The sequence below is a fragment of the Ruditapes philippinarum genome, unplaced genomic scaffold (genome assembly GCF_026571515.1).
Source record: "Ruditapes philippinarum isolate M1 unplaced genomic scaffold, ASM2657151v2 ctg6853_1_1_1_1, whole genome shotgun sequence".
NCBI lineage: Eukaryota > Metazoa > Mollusca > Bivalvia > Venerida > Veneridae > Ruditapes > Ruditapes philippinarum.
Window position 1 is genome coordinate 55757 of NW_026859378.1, and position 22744 is coordinate 78500.

Genomic DNA, 22744 nt, shown 5'->3' on the forward strand with positions numbered 1-22744 from the left:
TACACACACACAAAGGTGATCAGCTTGATATGTGTAATGGATTTTCCAACCTTAAGATTTAGAGTAGATTTCAGTTTCAAAATACAAAACATGAGCTATATTTCTGGTTATTTTTTATTGAAATACTCCAGCCTTTTAAGTTGTAAGGGAGAAAACTCTTCTGGTGTTGTCCGATCAATCTCCACGCAGTGATATCCTTTCCTTCTACTGCACTGATCAAGGAGAGTAACCGCTGCGAGGGGGTTATTTTCCGATACTTTCCAAAAAGGAGATAACTCTTCTTCGTTTACATTTAAATCTGTTGAAGTTTACATAGTTTAGCTTGAGTCTATGAAAGTTATTCTTAAACAAATTGGTTGCCATTCAAATAATAAATAATATTGCCAGGAAGTGTGAGCAATATCAAATAGTAAATGAAGATAATATATAAATATTTTAGGTTCTAATTATATTTAAATATTTTAATATATAAAACATCAGATTAATCATTTTAATTCACAAATGAAGTAGTAATAGGTAAGAAAAATACCCCAAACTTCCCTGTCAGGTTTTCCTGAAATTTGCTAAACCATGTAGTATCGTGTGTTCCTTGCAGATTTGTCAACTTTTAAACATGGTTAGTTTGCTGATTTCATTAGATTTTGAGTTTTTAACTCATATAGACGTATTTTGACGGTTTTTTCCTTGTCCCTTTTTGAGGTCTCAACCAGTGAAAAATACCCTATTTAGACCCCAAACACTGTTTTTCGTTGAGAAATATTGTTAAAAAAGTGATCACGTTTTCGGCGCCGCCCCCATCAAAATGGTACATCAAGGGTTTGACAGAAGGGGGATAACCTAAATTGATAAGATTTTGGTGCAATTATGATTTCTATTTCTATTGGAGCATTTCGTAGATCAAATGCTGAAAATTCATTGGCTATATTTTTAAGGTGTGAAATAATAGATCTAAATCATCATAGCCCCTCATTCTCATCTTTAAAAAAAACCGAAACATTTTGCCAGATATTTGTGTTGAAATGGTAACGCTTGATTCAGTTACTTTATTTTCAAACGTCTTAACGGTTACAAATCACTGGACACCCAACTGATCGTTAAAAACAATTTGTTGATATACAAGTAGCAGTAACAGAAATAAAATATAATTAAACACTAAGGTTTAAACATATTTATTCAACAATTATTCAGCATCATTACATTTCAAATGTGAATTAACATAATACATTTTTGGGATGGTACAGAAAGTGTCCTCTCCCCTACACAAATATTAATTAAATCAACATTGTAGAGACTTCGACCTTAAGGAATTTAGAAGTATCAAACAACAATAATATTATTATGCAAACTTGCTTTTACAAAGAAAAAAACTAAACAACCAAAAAACTCCCGGCCGCACCGGCTTAGTAATAAATCATGAAATGCTGACTAAAGATACTACAAACAGCACCACAAACGTTTTAACACCTAGTAACAATTTTTTTATGTGTTGGTTTGGTTTATACTGAATTAATTTTAGTTCGATTGTGTAGGAAGCTATAAGCTTATAGATACACTTTCAAATCCGTTCCTGGAACCAACCAGTACTGAGCAATGAGAGTAAAGTTTCTTGCTCAAGGAAACAACGACTTGCCCCTGACAGGGTTTGTACCCATGCAGCTAGCGATCATTAGATTACTAGTCCGACGCGTTAACCACTCAGACATGCCGCCACTTTGCGTTGGTTTATTGTAATCATTAATTATTTGTACATGCATGTAAATACAATATTCATTTTTAAATTTGACAAAATAAAAATTAAATAAGATATCTTAATTTTTGAATCAACGATTCCTTGTTATCGTCAAGACTTGGTGCCAGCTATTTTTGATGTTTTTTTAGGAATTTGCAATGTTCTAATGCATGTTATGCTAAGGTTAGGTTATCTCGAGCTCGCCGATTATTGTTTCGTTGTTAACCTCATTATTTTTATATTTAAATGTGTAAGAAAATACCTATCTCTCTTCAATTGATCTAGGTTAGTATATTATAATTTATTTAATTTCTGATTAATAAAAAAATTGCAATATTTGCAAATAAAATAGAATAACAATTACACAGTTTTATATTGAATTATTCATAAAAACTGAAAACTTCTAAAATGTTTGTAATCATTTGAAAATCAACGTTTTTGTTTTGATTATAATCGATCATCCTGTTTGTTTTTTCCATAGTAATAAATGTAACCGTCCTTGGATTCTACGTAGGACCCGTCATTATACACTGATCTGAATAGATAAATAAATAAATAAATAAAAATATAAATATATAAATAATTAAATAAATAATCAAATATTTAAAGAATATGCTTCAAGCAAATCCAAATCTATAATTTTGATATTTCATGCTTCGATCTTTACGATCAAAAGTGGTCTATATATTTTACATTTTAACCAATATATATATTTTATATTTGTTGATATTAAAACGTACGTAGTTTCATAAACGTTTTAAATTGCTAAGAGCGCATTTTTCTGAAGTACCGTATGAGTACTTTTTCTGCGGGAACTTAATTTCTGCTATTTCTGCGACACCGCAGATTTAAAAACCACAGAAAATTAAGCCTTTCGCTATGTCTACATGTATGTCGGAATATGTCAACTACCTGTATTGTATACTTACATTACCATGTACCGTTATTAGATTTTGTAGATGGGAATTTTTCTTTATGTATCCGTCATGAATAAAATATTAGAAAAAAAGTTACTTTACTTGACTAAATGCTCTTTTTGTTTAAAAAATATCAAATATCGTGTTTGTATGTGTTTCACTCACCCTAAACTTGATTTAACTTAAAATAAAACTATAATAATAATAGTTTGACGGGTGCAATAAACATACCCTTTTGTATGTGTACAATATATTGTGTCAACGTGCGGTATTACCATAGTTTTATTTTTCACACTTCATATTTATACACATGCAGTATTACAATTAATTGTTGTCATTGCACGTTGTTGATTTTTGTTTAATAACGTTTATATACCGATACATGGTGATTACGATGAACACACATTATATGTCGTCTGCAGAAGTAATGTACATGTTACATCAACAAATCTTGAAATGTTGTCCGTTTGTATCGGTGAATTTTGTAAAAATATCTTAATTAAAACGTGGAAATAACAAACATCAATGCGAGAATGATGACACCGCAGAAATAAGATACGCAGAAATTTAAAACCCCTTGTTTTAACCAAAATCGCAGAATATTAAGCCCGCAGAAGGTACTTATACGGTATATTTTTATATTATGTTATAACATAAACCAAGACAATAACATCAAAAACATTGCCAAAGCTTTCTTACAAGAAAAGAGTATGCCTAATCTGTCCTTATATTCCGTATATCATTATCAAACTCATTTGCTTAGCAATGGAGAAAAATAAAATAAAGCAGAAACTCGGAAAATGCAAAGCATTACCACTAAAAAACAAAACAAAAAAACAAAAAAAAAATATTTTTAAAATAACAAAAACCACCCGATAAAAATATATATCCACTTTTAACGGATACATCACCAAAGAATTTACACTTACCCGGAACCAAGAGTCATATCATCGACTGCTGAATCTTTTGACTCGCCCTTGTAAGCCCTATTGTCATGACCCTGTTTCTTTCCACGATCATCACTTCTTGATACAGAATCAAGAGGGATGCCATCGTACTCGTTTTGGACAGTTGTTTGTCTGCGATTTTTCAACCCATTCTTGTTTTTCTTTCTTTTACAACATAGGACCGTGACCAGCGCAAATATGACAATAACAAGGACTCCACCAACAGTAGACGAGATTATGATGATCATGTTTGTATTACCTGTTGTCACATAAATCATGTTAGTTTATTCAATTAAAGTTGATGTGGCTAGTATAACTTAAAAGAATTACACTATTATACAAAGAGTTACTAAAATGAAAAGATACAGATGACGTGACTGGTGCTCTCACTCAATTCAAACCTAGAAATCAGGACATTGTATATATTTGATTCCATTGTTGAAATATTTTTATGCAAAAGGTAACAGTTTATTCCTATTGCATGCTTTCTCGTACACAAGTTACTAAACTAGAAATTATAAGTTTTTCATTACCTTCAGATGCCTCCTGAGATAATTTCCTGAAAAAATATGAATAAGTATATTTTATGTGTGGATAAGAAGGACACGTTATCAGACTGGAAGGAAAATAAATGTGAAGGTAATATCTATGTATTATATGTATTTGTCTCAAGGAAGGTTTGTGCAGACCAACACAGGTATGTCCTGCAATAAAAAGTCTTCAAACCACACTGATGTTCGCATTTATTCTCTCCCTTCCGTGTTGTGCCTTTTTATATTTATACAATACAAATAAAACCGCAATGATTCGATCGCACAACGTTACAAAAATACAAATGGTACGAGAACACACCATGAACGCGTATATGCATATGTTATTGAATGCAACCATGCAACCACTGAGTGTTTATAATAATAAAAAAACTTGACCATGAAAACCTTTTTTAGGTTTTTGGGATGTAAATCTTTCTTGTAACTTAACGAGACTGTTTATTTCATATACATATATGAAGCAAACAAGGTAGACGAATCTACGTACTTGCATGTTGCAGCACCTTGCACCACTACACATTCTTCATGCTCCATGCATTGGTGCAGTTGTGTATAACTTTCACAAAGAAGAAAGTCCTGGAAATGTTCTGATTCAACACCAACTGGAACATCAACAAAACGACTTGAGAAAAAGAAGCATGCATTATCGAAGAAAACACCATATTGATTAGAATTTACGAAAGTTACTGAATTTCTAAATGAATTTTATATTGTTTTCGTTCTTTTCTTATCATGTCTTTGCCACATTTTTTCGTAATGGTTAATATATATGATGCAATGAGTAAACAGCACTATGTTGTATTTAAACATTTAAACCACAGAAAAAGCTTATTTAAATCAAACTGTACTAGCCTTTCCTCCCATCAATCTCCACATTTGAGACACTGTGAGAGTTTCCAAATAGCTTTATTTGTTTTCCATTTGACAGACCAGTAATTGCATAAGAGAATGCCTTTATGACAAAATCATCCGTCTTTGCAATAACTGCATGCTTAACAATGAGGCTACCATTCCTACAAAAGAGTATTGTATATAGCAAAAACACTTCTGATGTTACGTTGCCAATGCATTATTTGTTTGTTTTAAAAGATGGATATGTTTTTCAGATTCATCATTAAGTTATAACGGACCGCATGTTGTTTTTACTTATGGCGTTGAGTATTTTCCGTAAAAATCCACGTTGAAAACAGACATATTGTCTCTAAGTGTACAACGGGAATCATACCCATACATAAAAAGGGTCCTCCGTGGCTGAATAGTTAAGGTCGCCTTCAAATCACTTGTCCCTTTCCGCTGTGGGTTCATATCTTGGTTAGGGATAATACATTTTTTTCTACTACTTAAACTGACAGAAGCGAACAAAAATTTATAATATATAGGAATATAATTTAGATCTTATAGCAGGATTTTCTTACTTTAGAGAAATTATAACAACGTCCTTAAGTCCAAGGCCAAGTGTTTGTCGATAATATTTCATCAGCTAGGAAAAAAAGAAAAATGAAGAGTTAATATAAATACGTTTGTTTATTGAACAGACCCATGGAAATCTATGCCGGGGTGTGTGTGTGGGGGGGGGGGGGGGCTACGGGGATGAGTGATGGCGTGTGATGTCAGCCCTACAATCACTCCAGAAGTACAAGGGAATGAATATCGTTACAAATGTAACTAGGAAATGCAGAAGTATGGGTTTTGAAATTTGCACCTGACATTGCATCAGAAGATTCCATTTAATATGTAGATTTTTTTTTGTCAAGACCATATACGATAAGGGGATAGGCAACGTAAATCAAGCACCAAGGACGAACATTCCCCGGTCTGTGTCTGAAAATTATACCTTCTTAAAACAACAATAGGTCTTGGAAAATCTTAATCCGAAGTAAAATGCAAGGGTTTTTAAAGGACAAAATCTTGATTAAAATTACAACTACTTGTTTTCTTTCCCTCCAAACAAATCTGACAAAATGACCCTCTTCTGCAATTTTTTACTACGGGTCTGTTCAAGGTTAGTTTTTATAGTTTTATACAAACAATATGTGAAAACAAACCGTAATGTATTGATTAAATATCAAAAGAAGCTATAATAGATATTTTACATTACTGAAGTTCTTGCTTTGAAAACAGTTGCCAATTATCATAATTTTTTTCTTAAACATTTAATGTTAAAAGATAATAAACAAATCTGTCACTCTTCGTATCATACATTTTGGGGTCTCCTGGACCGATATCCTTCATTCATCCGTCAACAGGTAGGGTTGAAATCCGTCAGTTTTAGAAGAACTTTAAAATACCAACTAACGATTATTAAATGACGAAACTTACAGAAGTTTTTGTTTCATTCAAGACCTCGTTGTATATGTTTGGTTTGCTGATATCGTGGGAACTATCGAGTTTTACATCAATTGTCAGCTCTATCCTGTACGCAGCAAGATCCGGCTCTGACTTTACTGAATAAATAGATATACAAATGAGAAATATATATTAAAATCTTTAATTATAATGAATGCAACTACCTGTTCAGGTCAAAGAAGAAATGAAATATATAACAGAAAGTTAACATTTAGCTTTCACTACAGTAACTGTGTTTCGACAGACTCATATCGTCAGTTGCTTACTGATTAAATTATTGAACATAATATGCTGATAGAATTAAATGGAATTAATATTATCTGGTAAATTGTTGACTCTTGTTTTGTCATGCCTTTACAATGGTAAATGATATAGTTTTCTCCGTACAGCATACACTCGCTGTTATATTATAATATTTAAACGTAAAAATGTTGAATGAAAAGAAAATGAACAGACCTATTTCAGCTATAGTTTTATTTGGATTGACTGTCTTGAAACCTGAAACATTATGATTTTACAAGGTTACATCATATTCAACTGATACAATCATTGCAATGACAACTTCTATAAGATTTCCGATAATTTTGTAAGAATTGCAGTGTGTGTATTGGATTTTGGTATGATAATTGAAGCCCCACTGTGTGAATTGTTGCAATACTACAAAGACCCATTCGAGGAAGAGTCAAATGACACTTAGTCAGATATGTCAAGATGATACGAAACGTTATCTTTATCATCAAATGTTTACAGTCCTTGTTTTGTCTGGTCATCAATTAATTCAAGAAATCAGTCGAAACATATACAAAAATGATTCGATTATTTTGGGAGCATTCGTATTTATTCTGTTATCATCGTTTATTTTAAGCATGCTATATTACATTATCCGAAGGTTTGTCTTAAACACGTATACGCTTTCTTACAGAATAAGTATCTCAATTATATACTTGACAATATCAGACTCGGTTTGGTCGACAATATTAATGAAACTTCCATCAGTTTATTGATACGCAACACTTTTAAAGTTATTAAAGAATCGTCCCGAAAGAAATCAAATAACACGTAACGTAGGTGTACACACACCATTTAACATCATCTATTATAATATTAAATTAAATACTTTGATTAAGGTGGCTCATTGAAAGATCTATGAAAATATAAATAATGTATTATCAATCGATTAGCGCTCTCATGAAAGAAAAAAATTCAAACATCTTTTCAACTTTGTACAGGATCAAAGGAAATTGAATTTAGATTAAAAAAAAGATATTTCAAATTTACAATTACAGAATCATTGTCTTCACACTGGCTGATTATGATGATGTCATATTAATAATCCTTATGTATATTTCATTTATATTTGACTGCTTTGGTCGGATCCCTTTTAAGCATTATTTGAATAAAACTTTTATCTAAATACATTTATAATTCAATAACATGCAAAACTAGAGGCACAACTACAGTAAGTCAGTTATGCATTACCTTATATTATCATTGGTACATAAGTGTAGTAAATATCATTGTTTAGGACTAAACCCCATCAAGTAAGAAACATTTTTAAATTCTCTTATTATTCATTATTTATGAACATATAAAGTCAAATGTGTGCATTGCTGTAACTTAGGCCAGGAAAACACATATTTGATCAGCTATCTGTGGCTATCAGTGAATGACAAAGACAATATGATATATAAAAACGATTTATCTTAGTCGTTCAACGCATTATTAAGACTTACTAGAAGTTGTTGTTGGCGATGTAACCCGTTCGGTTGTTGTAGTTTGTTTTAACGTCCAATTAAACTTATTCATACGTGTATCACATATCATAGTTTGGTGCATGGATAGTGTGCCGTTCTGTACACACTTCCCTTCAATGTGACAGAATCCATCCTTGAAGAAATAGCACACCAAGATGCAAAAAACATATATACCATTGGAAGGAAAAAATAAAATGACACACATAAACTTGATTTCACATACGGTAAATCTTATTTTATATACGGTAAGAAATATAATATAAATAAAACAATATTTGCATTGATGTGAATAAGTTCAATATATCATAGAGTAATAAGTGTTTTATTACAGGCATTTAAAAAAAAAAAATTCACAGTCCGTTTGATTTTTTTCGTGACAATATAATTAATGCCTAAATAAAGAGGGTAAAATGTACTTGATTTATAAACAATGTTTTAAATCATATTATTTTGGTTGGGTTTTACGTCGCGACATAGCTGTATATCTTATATGGCGACTTTCTATCTCATTACTGATAACTTTAGGTGTCCTTGCATTATTTCAGGCGCGAACAAACATCTGGATAGAACCATCGACGTTCCGTCAGCTTGCTGAATAGCTTCCGGACATTACAGAATCAAAAGTCCCCGTCGGGATTCGAACCTACAGCGGTGCGGGATATGCGGCTTGAAGTCAAATACACAATCTTAGTTATATGATTATGCTGTAAATGAATATTACCTTCAGTCCAAAGGTCATTCCCACGGACCGGTTATTATAGGTTTGACAAGTTGAATCAAAGACATATACATCAAACGTTTTGTTTCCGTAATTTAATCCGTCGTTACTGACAGAAACTTCATAACCATGGACAAAATCAACTTGAGATCCTACAGGACTGGTGACTGATCTTCTTTTTCTGGATGTGCTAATGTGTGCTATAGGACACATTGCTTCTATCAGTGATTCAGCTATTCCTTTTATATGGTATACTTTCGTGTTCTTTCGTGTTTCATTAACTGCCATCTAAACAAAAATAGTGATCAACTTTATGAACAACAAATAGCATTATGGTATCAGTTAGACTATTCAAGTTGAAGTTGAAGAAGCTATCTTTCAACTCGTTTGAAAAACTAATTATTACAAGTTACGGAAAGTTGAATGTAAAGCCAAATTCAGAACCAAAGGAGAATTCTATTTACAGACTTACAGATCTTAACATTCTAAATAAGATTATTCAAATTGATAAAGAATCTTAATAATACAAAAGTAAGGAATAATCAACGAATATATTTTGTGGTGGTTTCTTACTCTGAATTCCTGTAATTTGCATGTCAAATTAGTTCCAACGAAGATTTCTCCAAAAATATAAATATGAGTACAATCGGAGACATTTTCATCACATAGTCCGTTGTCAAGAATAGCTTGTAGTCGCGGGGGTCTATTGATATCCAAGGAGCAATCAGTTGCACCAAATCCTTTATTGCAAGAACATGTTCCTAAATCATAGAAATGACAGTCAGCCAAATGAAATATCAATTTTTATCTTAATAATCATTTCACTTGTCGAATGAAGGACACACTCAAATGCATTATTTATATTTTCAGTTTATTTTTCAAAAATAATGTTCCAACTTAAATTTGATATGCAAAATACTTATTGTGAGATAACAATGATTTAGAACTTGGTTTATCTCTATGTAGGCCAGGATATCGAACGATGCTTGGCAGAAGCACCGGCTGTGATCCGTTCGTTTAAGTGAAAAATAAAAGATTAATATTTCATTTATTTAAATAATAAGATATTTTCAAAATAACCATATTAACGTATTGACGTAAACCATTGAATTAAAATAAACTAGTCTAAGATCATGTTATCGTCCATAAAGTACATTTATATATGGATCACGGCAACTACCATACATATAATGCAGACTGCCTTTTTGTTGGGCCGTATTTGAAATGTTAGAATACTACAAGTTTGTAACGTCGCTTTTCATTGCATAATATACGCATAGACAATGAGCTGCTGTAATTTCATTCTTTCGCGCTACTAAAAAAGTTTAACAGTTCGAATTCTGTATGCAAACAACGCTTAATACAGAACAATATAACCTGCCAAAGTCTTCATAACTTATTCTAATTGTTTTCATGAAGCAAATATATAGTACATATACAAAATTATATAAAATTTTAAACAGTCATTAATTATATGCATCGTTACCTTTAAAAAATTTAATTGAAACTGTAAATGTACCCTTGAAATGATTGAAAAATTAAAATTACTTTACAATTTTAAGGTAAAAAAAGTAAACCATTTTTACAAGCTCCATTCCCAGAACAGTTGTTCAAACATGATAATTCAGTGATATCTTGTATAATTTGTTCAACTTGTTCTATCGCGTTTATCTCTGCTGGAGGGAGAAGTGTGGTTCCTATATTTAAATTTGTGTTTGCCGCAATCGTTGCATTCTTCGCTTTCTCTATTAACACTTGTCTCACACTTGCATTTCGGTGGATTTCTGTTTGACAGGTATCCAACATCGATTGTTTAGATATGCTTGTCCATTTAGATGAATTTGTAAGCTAAAATATAAAGCAATATCAATCAATTGTACTGAATGGTCATCTTATCTTGACTTTGTTATGTAATCAATTCGGAATTGGGGTCATGTATTTAAGGGCTAAAATAAAGCAATATCAATCACTTGTACCGAATTGAATATTCATATTGACTTAGTTTAATAATCAGTAGGGTATTGAGGTCGCGTATTTAAAAGGCTTTCTTAGAAATTTAGTACACATTTCATCTTATCTTTTAAATAATTTTACATTTTTAAGAAACACGACTATGATCTATGAACAAATTATCGAAAGTGCTTATGTTTAACTTGAAATAAATGTGGTGAGTTACTTCCTCCCATGGTCGTTAAAAAATATAATTTGATATTACATGTATATGAAATATATGTTTATTAAAAAAACACTATGTCTGATTCATCAGTACTTTTCCGACTGACTTATAGATAATTTGCATCATTCTTACCAGAATGTCAAGAATACAATTCTCTTCCGAAATATTAGTGTGCGTTGATGGAATCTTCTGACATAACTCGAAGGCTTTCAAGTTTGAAAAGTATTCCCTGCAATGAGTGGTTGCCTGTTCCCTGTTCCAACTTCTCTCGTCACTCTCTCTCTGAAGAAAAATATTAAATTTGAAATTATCTTTTAAATTAAGATGACATTATGCATATCAAAGGGTATGCAGTAACTAGTGAGTAAGCAGGTGAAAGTCAAAATAAGTTTACATTTTGCAAATAATTCTTTTTTATTCTGCATGAACGATACACAACTTACTTGGTCTGAGGACATTTCTGTAAATATAAATCGGAATTTACCTGAAACGTTCTACTTATACTTTAGGCAGGTTTGTATTTATAATGTGGTTAATCATCATTATAACAGTCAATCCTTTGAAATATAAAATCAATTCAGCTCAATTTGACAAAAAAAAATGAGCATAACGACGCTTTAAGATTATGTAATAACGTGTATTGAGATTTATCTCCACAGATTTCCACAGATTTATAAGGAACTTTTGCGTTGATGTTCTATCTAGATTTCTCAAAAGGAATGATACATTAACCAAAATGTTGTGTATATTAAGATGCTTAATACAGAACGTCCTTTCTGAAAAGTAAATACATTCTGTGCATTGGATGTGGAGTCAGAGTCTGCAAGGGGCCATGTTTTTGTTTTTTTATTCTTGTGGAATGGCTAGGTGAAAACTATTGAATTAAGATAAATTTGCAAATGTATATACACTTTTAAGTGTTAAATGAGTGAAAATAGGCCAGTTTAACAGCTTAAAATGTTTATAATTCAAAATTTTGATGTAAACCTTCTTTTTATCTTGCACAAATGTTATTATTGTATTTGGAACATTATAATATATAGGTATAAAGAATATTAAGATGCTGCAACGACAGATGACAAAAATGACTGGCTTTCATAAGTCATCCCTTTTCTTTTATCATAATCTGACATGCACCTGTTTTAATTGGAAAAAAAATCAGGATTTTTTTTGGTTTTGTTTCATTTCACTTCAAAACTATGGTTATTTCTAATCACTTCTTATATTTGATGAAGACGGAAAAAATAAGACTGTTTTTAAAATATATATTTGTTGCGGTTGTTCTAGAAACTGATACAAAAGCTTAACGTTAATTAATTTCAAGGATGTACTTTACAACTAATCCAGTCTAACTAGTAAAGTCTTCTTTAATAAAAGACGTTTTCTAATATATTAAGTGTACATTATTCCTCATTCCTTCTTTTGAACTTTATTAAGTATAAATAAAGGTTTACTGTTCGATAATTATCATCTGAAGAAAGTAACGCTAATTTTACAATATATAAAACCGTATGACTTCTATATAAAATACTAAATCAATTGAAACTGTCCTTAATATATGTAATTACCGAAACGTATCAAAAAAATGTATAGGTAACTGGCCAATAAGTAACGTTTTGAAAAAAAAGATATTAAATAAAGCTGTTAAAAATAAAAACAAAAGCATTTTAGTAGGCCTTAAAAGTAAACTTAATAAAATAATAACATATTCAATTGGTTACACTTACTCTGATAATTCTATGCTGTCTGGCATAATGATCAGTCCGCCGGACAATCGGTATTATTGGTCTCTTTGTCAAAGATCTAACAGACCGTCGCGATGATACCTCCCCACAACTGTGCTGCCCGGTTCGTATTCCGGGTGTACATTCGGATATGCTTCTGTTACACGACAGAGGGTTCGAAGTTTCAGAAGCGCAAGTACACATTGGAAACACCCACGGCTCTAAATCTCTAGCATTGACCGCTTGCAGTGAAAATAGACTTTCACTGGGCAAAACTTTCCAACTTCTTATGAATTCTGTTCTATTGTTAATAGTTCCAATTTTTTCATCCTTATGATGAAAATCGTCTCTTGTGTTGTTATTTAATGTTCCACATAAACCTCTGCTGTTCCCTCCTTTGTCATGGACTGAAGGTAAAATATTTATGTCTAAAACCTTTCCACCTTCTTGGCCCGCGAATGGCTGATTGTCAATTCTTGCTCTTACGGCCGTTCCAAAAGGAAGATAAATCTGTAGTCAAATAATTATGATTGAACATCTACACATATTTGCAATCAAATATCATAAAACACAAATGTAATATTAATTTTAAAAAGTATTGCTTTGGAAATAAATACCATAATCATTTTAATTTGTCGGACATAAAATACTTAAAACTGTTGAATAACAAACCAACTCCAGCTTAGCCCTGCACGTGTTGATTTATCACAGTAATCAGCTTCAGTTTAAAGCTGGAGATGGCTCAAGACCATGCCATCAATGTTTTTAGGTCTCCATTCGTGCACTTAAGCATTGAATGAATACAAAGTAAATATAGTTTAAAATAAGATAGTATACCCCTAATGCTCTACTTCCGCTTCGAAAAGTAATCAAATAGGCTAAAATTAGTGTCAACTGCATTGAAACTGAAGGGCGTGGGTTTCAAACCAGAAGGGGCATTTCTTTATTATTTCTTATTGTTTCTTTTTATAATTATTAATGTATCTCTCATATCCCTTATGGAAACAAAAAATAGTTTTATTTTAATTAATATATAACTTTTATAGGTATTTATAGGACAAATAATGCAAAATTTAATAACAAATATTGTAATATATTTAGTTTAATAAAATAAAAACAACGAGGTAAAAGTATTTTATATTTTGCAAGAGCAACCAATATACTTTCAAAAATTTAGACAACCTTTGAAAACAGTCCCTGATTGTGGTAAGTATTAGGGATAATTTGAATAACGCTGGTTTAATATGCGTCAAAGTCTAAACATTTTGCGTAGAAACGTATGATTTGTTTGCTCTATGCTTTTAAATGTATTTGTTTGTTGACAATTATCAATCAAGAAAACATCATATAATGATTTAGATGATTTTAATGATATAGATTTAGAGTTTTTTTTTTGAAAGTGCCCTTTAAAAGCAAAGTTTTAGTTCAAAAAAATGTCTATAACTTATAAACCACACGATAAATTTTGTTTAAATTTTGCGTACGGGTGTCTTTCAAGGCATATAACGGTCCTTTGTTGTTAATTTTACAGGTTCTTATAGTGCCAATTAGGGCCTCTCTAACTTTAGATGTAATAACGGAAAGCTACTTTTCCTGAACGCAGCCTCCCAAAATAAGCAGTCGCACAGGACCACATGTAAGGCTACCCGCGCAAGGAAGAAGCAAGAATAGCGCTACACAATATTGATTATAATTGTCAATTAAGAAGGAATTATTATAAAAACTTGGGTAATGAATAATAACAAATACGAAGTTAATTGGTGAAATAAGCGCGAGAATGGAAATTACAGGGCTTAGAGTGTATAGTTAAATTTATTGGGATTAGGGAGGGGAAGGTAAATTTCGAATTCCTTTCTGAAGGGAAAAGTGCATGATCAATACAAATGAAAAGCTTACTGTGTAGGTAAAATCATTTTCTTTCTTAATAGTCAACGCTTCGTCGCCGCAATGAGTGAGTCCAATTACGAGCAAGTTATCACACACATTAATTACATAGACATCTCTGCCTGCTCTTACGGCTAATCCACAGTTACATTGTGCCGATTGGTCATCACCTGTACACGGTGCTATTTTATGTTGTATCTGAATTTTAGAAATCAAACATCAGAAAATTATTATTCAAATCACTTTTAGTTAAGTTCTTAGTTCATCATAGGCTGATTTTCTTTAATTTATATACCCTTTAATCCTTTGAATTCTTTAATCATCATTTAACTTCTTTCACCTAATCCGTATAAAAATGCCTTCCCTCAGGTAATAAAGATAAGCCTATGAAAATAATATTTTTAAACACAAAACTACATTAAGAAATTGAAGATGATATATTAATTATAATAATAGCTATCATCAGGTTTTTGTCTGCATCTATTTAAAAACTGTATATATTTGTTGACTTCAGTATAGGTGTATTGAAATACCACGTATAAAAAAAGACCAACCTCAACTGTTTTGTAAATCTTATGTCGGTACAGAATATATTCACCACTCTGTTCATGATGCTCGTAAGCTCTGCAATTGATACATATTCTATGAAGTTCACTGCTGTCTTTTAACAGATGACTGAATATTTATTTTTATAATCTTATTTGAATACTTTTCCTATTTCAGTTGTATTTCCCTTTTAGTTCTCTGCAAACCATTTGCTTCTGGTAATATCGATGCCCATTTAATTCCAACGGATAACGAATATTGCAGAATGTTCTTGATTTTTATGCATCACAAAATTGAAGTTGAAACACAACATGATTAAACTTTATTTAAGTTTGCATTTTCAATTCTCATGCTCTAATGCACTAACTTGACACTCTCACGGGGACACCAATATAACATAGGTTTTCAATAATTTTATAATCTTAGAATACATTAGATTCTAGTATTAGAATTTTGCTATCAGCTGAAAAAATGCAATGTAGAATTAATGTAGCAAATGTCATAATAGACAGGAAAAATAAGGCTTGTACTACTTAAGGAATATTGTCACAAAAGGTGTCTTTGTCAGCCAAGTTTTAAATTAATCTTCTACATAGTTGATATTTGTGCCAAATTCAAACTTAGTAATTTGTTACTTAGTTACCAGTAAGGCGATTTTTGTACAAAATATATTATTTTATCAGATCTAGTTTTCTCTTGGTTAATATAAAAGCAAGTTTCCTAAAGTTAAGTAAAATTAGCAACTAACATAACTAACCTTTGATCAAATGTATACATATGAGGATCATTTCTAGCACTGCATATAGCACCCCGCCAATCTGTTTGCTCCTCAGGCAAAACATCCACCTAAAATATTTAAATCGCTGTTCGTTACTCATTATGACTACTTCTATTGACTTTATAACAGATGCTTTTAAATAGTTTTTATTTTTCAAAAGTATTTATTCATCGTAAGATTAACTTGTTTGTTTTTTGTTACTTTTCTAATATGTAAAAAATACATATATTTTCACGCTTATCCTTTAAGACTTAGAATCATCCTTCCCCACAAAGAAAGAAAAAAAAGAATATAAATCAGCTCCTCTACATACATGAAGGTATGATATTTTAGTCTGTAATTTGTCCTATACTGCATTTTCATATATTTCACATACTGAGAATTTCATGGTATATGCTATAATTATAAAAATAGAGAAATATCCAAAGCAACTTACACTTATAACAGGCAGTTTGTAGGTTTTGCTCCAAAGTTTCATATAATCTTTCGCTGCAACATACAGGTAGACTTTGAAGTGCCCTGAGACTCCATATTGTCCCTTTTCGGCCGAGCTTATATTAACATGAATTATGTTGCCAACATCTTTATTAGCTATATGGGTATCGCATCCGTCTTTGAACGATGGACCATCTATAACCATACACATTAAAACAATGTCAGTCTTACAGATGCAATATTTAATAAAGTGTAGCAAATAAGACTATTATAATATTATGTCCTTATCAATAATTGTTGTAACTTGTGACAACATAAGGTCATTCTTATCATTTTGTTAAGCGTCCTCGTGCGCATAGTTTTTGATCGTATTAAAAAAAAAACAAATAAATATTAAAAAAACATATATTTTCTGATAATATTACAAACGGTCATCTTTAGAGAATATATGTATACTTTATTAATATGAACAACTTCTAACAAGTGGCTTATTTTAGTAAAATTGCTTTATTACAAGCGACAAACTACTAAGACGACATTGAACATTTACATGTTTATTATGTCCTTGTTATAAACTAAGATTTTAGTTGGTGCATAAAGGTTACTTTAAAACTTAATGAGGAGCAGTTTCATGCAAATACAAATAAAAGCCGTTATAGTACATTAAGCGAATAGAAATCAACCTAAATTTGTAAGAAAAGACTGTTAACAAGCTGATTCTAAACTACAGAAACTTTTAATTGTCAGAACTTTTACATTGTTTGAAAAAATATTCACGTTAGCAAATTGTTGTCAACTGAAATACGGTGTAACACCTATTTATAAGGAAACCACTTTTATCAAATTTGAAATTGTTATATGTAAAAATTGGAAAATCTAACCTTTTTGTTTCATATGGTTTTCAAATATATGTCTTGTTACACGCGAAACAAGTTTTATTGAAAATATCTATCGGAAATGTTAACCTTTCTTGACCAACGTGATACATACGTAAAAAGGGAAATACTGCTTTGTGACACATTTTTAAAATGTCTATAAATTATTTATTTATGTTAAGTGAGAAAAAATACAAAAACTAACAGAATGGGCTAATGCTTGTCTTGTCCCCAAATCTGTATAACTCTTCTATATATTAACCTAACATTACTGAATTTGTTTTTGCAGTGGTCGAAATCATATATATGCGAGAATATAAATTACATATATCCAAAATATAAAAAAACAATAGTATTTGATATTATCCCTGTATACTTTACCAGAACAGGTTCCATATTGTGGTGAAAAATATTGGAGTCGAACATCACAATTTGTTCCTTGATTCAAAAACTTGTCCACCTCTTCATTTCCAGTGTGACAAATAATTGGTACAAAGTTAATCAGCTCAATCGACTTTGTCTCGCCATTTCTAAGACTAATGTATGGCGTGCGAACCTCAATGCCGAAAAAGGAAGCTTTTGAATAGGAAGATAAAGTTCCTGGCAGTCCATCACGTGACTTGTATGCCCGCACTGCACATGATATCTAAAAAGATGTTTGCTATATCTTATTCGAATGTGACATATTTGAATGTGATAGCGTTAATTTTATATCATGTATGACACAGCTGGTATGTCGAATGGAAAACAAAATTGTTTACAAAGAGATCTCTTACTTTTTAAAGTTTTAAATGAACTTAAGATGATGTAATTCTAGGTTTTAGGTTTTATTACAATACATATAGTATCATGAAAATTAGTTTTAAGTATGTCAAAGCAATTCCTAAAATTGATAACTGTATTTTATGATTAACATCACAAAAGCTCCATGACTTATGTGTACCTAACGAGTAAAATTGTGCGTGTGTGATACTTTTCCTTTTTAAATAGTATATAATATGAATAGCTGAAAGACTTACATTACTGTTATAAAACAAGCTTAATATCAAGTAATCCCTTAATGAATAAAAATGTTATCTTTACATACATTGATTCCTAAACCTATATTATTTGTTAGAAAGTCGTCCTCTGTTAGTTTAAGCCCATCCAAGTTATCTTTTTTGAAAAACTGCTTGGTCAAAACTTTTGTAGAACTGTCTTCAACGCGCCATTTGACTTGATAATAATAGTCTTCTTTAGCATAAGGGTCAAACTTGCATTTAAAAGAAACTGTACGATTGCTCGCCACTAATGAAACAGATACGCTAGGTGGTACAAATGTTGGTGCCGTCTCTGTAAGTTTACGGAAAAAAATCAAATGCCAGATATAAATGTCTCTAACGACTGAAACAAGATGTCAATATTAAATAAATAAAACTGGTAAAATTATGTGTAAAAGTTAATGTAAAAGGTAGCTATAAATATTTGTTCATCGACAAATATTGGCCAAACAAATATTGGCCAAACGTAATAAATAATAATGTATACTCCCTAAAAGTATAGAAATAAAATATCAAACCTTTTGATCCCACACCTATAAAAGAAATAATATCATGTATTTCAAAACGAAGTGACATACATATGTAACATATATGTAATAGAATCATTATAATTTTTAAAATCAAATGGATATCAAAGTTAATTTTAAGCAGACATTTAATTGAAATTAGAGCTCTTAAAAGAAAAAATAGAAGAAAATATATCAAGAAGAAAAAGGAGATTATTTATTACATTCTTATTAAAAGGAATATATGTTTATATTTTTCAATGGATCAATATTTACCGAAGCAGTATCCGCTTTCATCGTTACCCGTGGGTCTTAGTTTATAAACATAAAATTGGTCATCACAGTTCTTCATTTCAATGTCATAAAAAACATCTGTGTTCCCAACTTCAACAGCTTTAAATGTAGCAGTTTTATTTGCACCAATTTTCTCTGTAGACATTTAAGTTTAAATGTAATTAATGAAATGTACTAACACCGATATAGTTACAAACGTATAGATCTGTGCACTATTTTAAAAACATTAAAAGGTTCTGAAATCTACAATTTGCGCGTTAAAGGTTGTTTGAAAGCAACCTTTTAATTCTATATATTAAAAGCCGGATTTTAGGGAGTACAATGTGCTTTGGTAACAATGATTTATAAAGTCAACATATTACGTTCTGTTCGGGTTTCTCTTTTCTGACATAAGTTTAAATTAATTATTTCGTGTACAATTCAAGACACGCATCAATATCTTTACGCTTGCAATTGGTATAATCCCATTAAAGACAAACGTAAAGATACTTTCAAAAGTTTTAAGAGCATGAAATAAATTTTCCAAATGGTTCTTATAAAATTAAATGAATGTTATTTGCTTCAAATTTATCTTATTTCATTTATTCTTAACCTTTTTACTTTTTATTGTTGGAAACCTTACCAACTGAGGAAGAACTGTATATCGGAAGGTGCGTCCCACATCTATTATTGGAATCTAATTTTATTGGCATTGTATTATTTCCAACATTATACCAGCGAAACGGCAGTTTCGAATCGTTGATTGACTTGGGTAAATGCGTTGTGTCTATGTTAACATATCTCAATTCAAGGTTAGGCAATCGCACGTTTTCTGATGCATTACAAGGGTCTATAACTTTGCTATCTAAAATGTTAAATACATATGCATCATTATCTAACAATACAAGCATATACACAAAGAGCTACTGTTGACATTTATTAAGCCTAATAATGCATAACAATCATATTGTTCTTTGAAAGAGACTTTAATAAGATATAAAAAAGATAAAAAAAGATTCAGAATGCATTTTTTAACTCATTATAATTGCTAATCTGAAACAAGTAAGGGGCTATAAAAATCAAACAACATCGATCTTTACATACAGCATCTGATAGATACATCTTCTGAGTGATCACAGTTATGTGTTCCCCATTCTCTCGCATTGCATTCAGATATATCTTTTTCTATTCCAAGACAATTGAGATCATCAATTAGAATGTTTCCACACTTGTTTTCCTTGCAATATCCTGTTTGTTTAACCACTTTTCTAAAATACATTTCAGATCAACAATATTTTAACAAATAAGGATCTAAAATAATAAAAAAGAGCACATATATTATATCAAGTCAACATAATCTCTAAGAATAAGGCTAACATTTTTAATTGTTCTTATTTAAGAAATTTACATTATGTTTTGTTGAATAGAAATATAAAAGATAAATCAATACCCAAATGGAAAGCCCAGCATATTACAGAGAACTTGAGCATCGCTATCATCAAACTGATCATCGCAGACTGTTCCCCATTCATTATTATAAAACACCTCTACTCTTCCTTTCATATTGTCTGTCTCTTTAGTAGGTCTCTTAACTTCATTTTCACCATCCATCAGCCTGATTTTTGTTACGGGTTCTTTATGCAGATAAGAAATACACACAAGTTTTAAAATAAATAATTTAATATTAAATCAGAGATAGCTTTATGGATTAATCATTTTTTTTATCTGAAAAATGGCATACTTACCAATTATCAATGTTTGTACCTTTTGTATTCGTAAAATAAAGAAAATCAGAATCCCTAAAGAACGCCTTAAACAATAAGATTTTAAATGTTCAAGAAGTTCTTAGTATCAGGATAAGTAAAGAGGAAAGAGACTTACGACAATTTACTGCAGCAATATCCCGTGGATTACACGAATACCGTTCCGTTGTCCATTTTGAGGTCCCACAGTTGTACAGATCGTCCTCGTTACCGGTGCAACCAAGACGTCCAAGTGTTGGTGTCCCTTTCATTCCAAAATATTGACCTTTAAATATTGTGACATTATGGGGCCTGGAAATGTACAAGAACTTAACTGTGATATTTCGGTAATACACGATATTATAAGAATTTCTTTATTCCAATAGTTGCATAATCAGAATACCATAAATTGAAATTAGGACGAGATATCCAAACTTTTCTTTTTCACGAATTTGAAAGGTTGAAGATTTTTAAAGAGTACGAGGTTGATATCATTTTCATCATTATTCTAAATCTAGAATGAGAATGTGTAAAAAATATTTAAAATATTTGTTTGATTCAAAAAACGCAACTATATTGCATCTATCATTTGTTTATCTGTCCAAGTTTACCTTGTCATACTTGTCATATTGTCTTTTCTTTGTCATACCCGAACGATCAAAACAGTAAAATATATCAAGCTTTTTAAGAAATTGTTTGAGGGGTGGTAAGTTTTTATAGAGTTTAGGTTTAAATCATACTTTCGAGACATTTTTGTATATTTAAATCCTTTATTTGTACAAAACATACCAATAACACAAAACATGTCAAATGACAGGTCTAAACTTTTTAATGTATTAAAGAAATAAAAGAATATGTCTCATTGCCAGGTATGGTCATGTCAAACCAGAACAAAGAATTAGCCTGAAAACATCTAAATTTTTTTTTTTTAATTTTATTACCTTATACCATTTTTGTTAAGCCCAGCTAGTTGGCAAACTGTTTGTGCATCTACCTGTGTAAAGTCACCATGGCAGACAGATGTCCAAGAACCATTTATATAAATTTCAACTATTCCGTCGTATAATGTCCATCCACCACGAAGACGAACCGGCGTATCTATAATATGAATAAAAATATAATTGTATAAATAGCCAATTAATCGTTTTCAAATTTGAAATTATTATAAATCTCTTTAACCAATTTTCACTTAAAATTTTTTATATCGTAAATGTACATTATAAGTATGAAACATAACTGGTTTATTTCTGCTTAGATTGTCAACTTATGTAACATTGATTAAAAAGCGCATGTTATCAGTTTAACTGTATATGCAAACTTAAAGGTCACGATAGACTAGCGCTTATATATTACATTTATAGTTTCATTCAACTTAAGTAATCATTTAAAGTGATAAACTGCTATGCTCGATCAATAGTAGTCTGGTTTCTGATAAGTACCACATTGGGTGTGTTTTAACCAATTACCCAATATACACGCCTTTTAACGTCTTTTTCATCCCCTCCCCCCCCCTCTGTTGGTTGTCTGAAATGGTGAAAAATGCCTTATTTAGGCCCCCAACACTTTTTTTGTTTGAGAAATGTTGCTTAAAAAAGACTTTTTTGGCGCCGCCCCCATCCAAAAGATACATCAGGAGGCTGCCAGAAGGGGGGTGTGCCCCCTTCTGTTTGGGGGTTTGAAGGGGGCGGTAGTCCCCCTCATCGCCAAGAAAATTTTGGACTTGTGAGAGGCTAAAAATGACCCCAGGTTGATTATGAGGTAATATCTAACCAACGCTGTAAAGCCTTTGACTCTATGTCAATC

At 31.1% G+C, this 22744-nt stretch overlaps 1 protein-coding gene across 1 annotated transcript in view; it reads right to left on the minus strand.

Annotated features, from left to right (window-relative positions):
* Window positions 1-1153: 1153 nt before the first annotated feature.
* Window positions 1154-22744, minus strand: part of LOC132756310 (uncharacterized) — a 50369-nt gene continuing 28778 nt past the window's right edge. The window contains exons 36-62 of the mRNA XM_060747346.1: window positions 21883-22039; window positions 21081-21253; window positions 20650-20833; window positions 20304-20467; window positions 19843-20064; window positions 19203-19355; window positions 18939-18953; window positions 18468-18712; window positions 17762-18026; window positions 16507-16700; window positions 16050-16138; window positions 15301-15370; window positions 14759-14944; window positions 12866-13372; window positions 11271-11420; window positions 10540-10810; window positions 9536-9723; window positions 8966-9250; window positions 8224-8377; window positions 6947-6988; window positions 6464-6588; window positions 5560-5624; window positions 4997-5157; window positions 4632-4746; window positions 4127-4152; window positions 3576-3852; window positions 1154-2264 (exon numbers count right to left, since the gene is read on the minus strand). Of these exons, the coding sequence (XP_060603329.1) occupies window positions 2177-2264; window positions 3576-3852; window positions 4127-4152; window positions 4632-4746; window positions 4997-5157; window positions 5560-5624; window positions 6464-6588; window positions 6947-6988; window positions 8224-8377; window positions 8966-9250; window positions 9536-9723; window positions 10540-10810; window positions 11271-11420; window positions 12866-13372; window positions 14759-14944; window positions 15301-15370; window positions 16050-16138; window positions 16507-16700; window positions 17762-18026; window positions 18468-18712; window positions 18939-18953; window positions 19203-19355; window positions 19843-20064; window positions 20304-20467; window positions 20650-20833; window positions 21081-21253; window positions 21883-22039 (4571 nt within the window). The 3' untranslated portion in view covers window positions 1154-2176. The remainder of the gene's footprint in view (window positions 2265-3575; window positions 3853-4126; window positions 4153-4631; window positions 4747-4996; window positions 5158-5559; window positions 5625-6463; window positions 6589-6946; window positions 6989-8223; window positions 8378-8965; window positions 9251-9535; window positions 9724-10539; window positions 10811-11270; window positions 11421-12865; window positions 13373-14758; window positions 14945-15300; window positions 15371-16049; window positions 16139-16506; window positions 16701-17761; window positions 18027-18467; window positions 18713-18938; window positions 18954-19202; window positions 19356-19842; window positions 20065-20303; window positions 20468-20649; window positions 20834-21080; window positions 21254-21882; window positions 22040-22744) is intronic.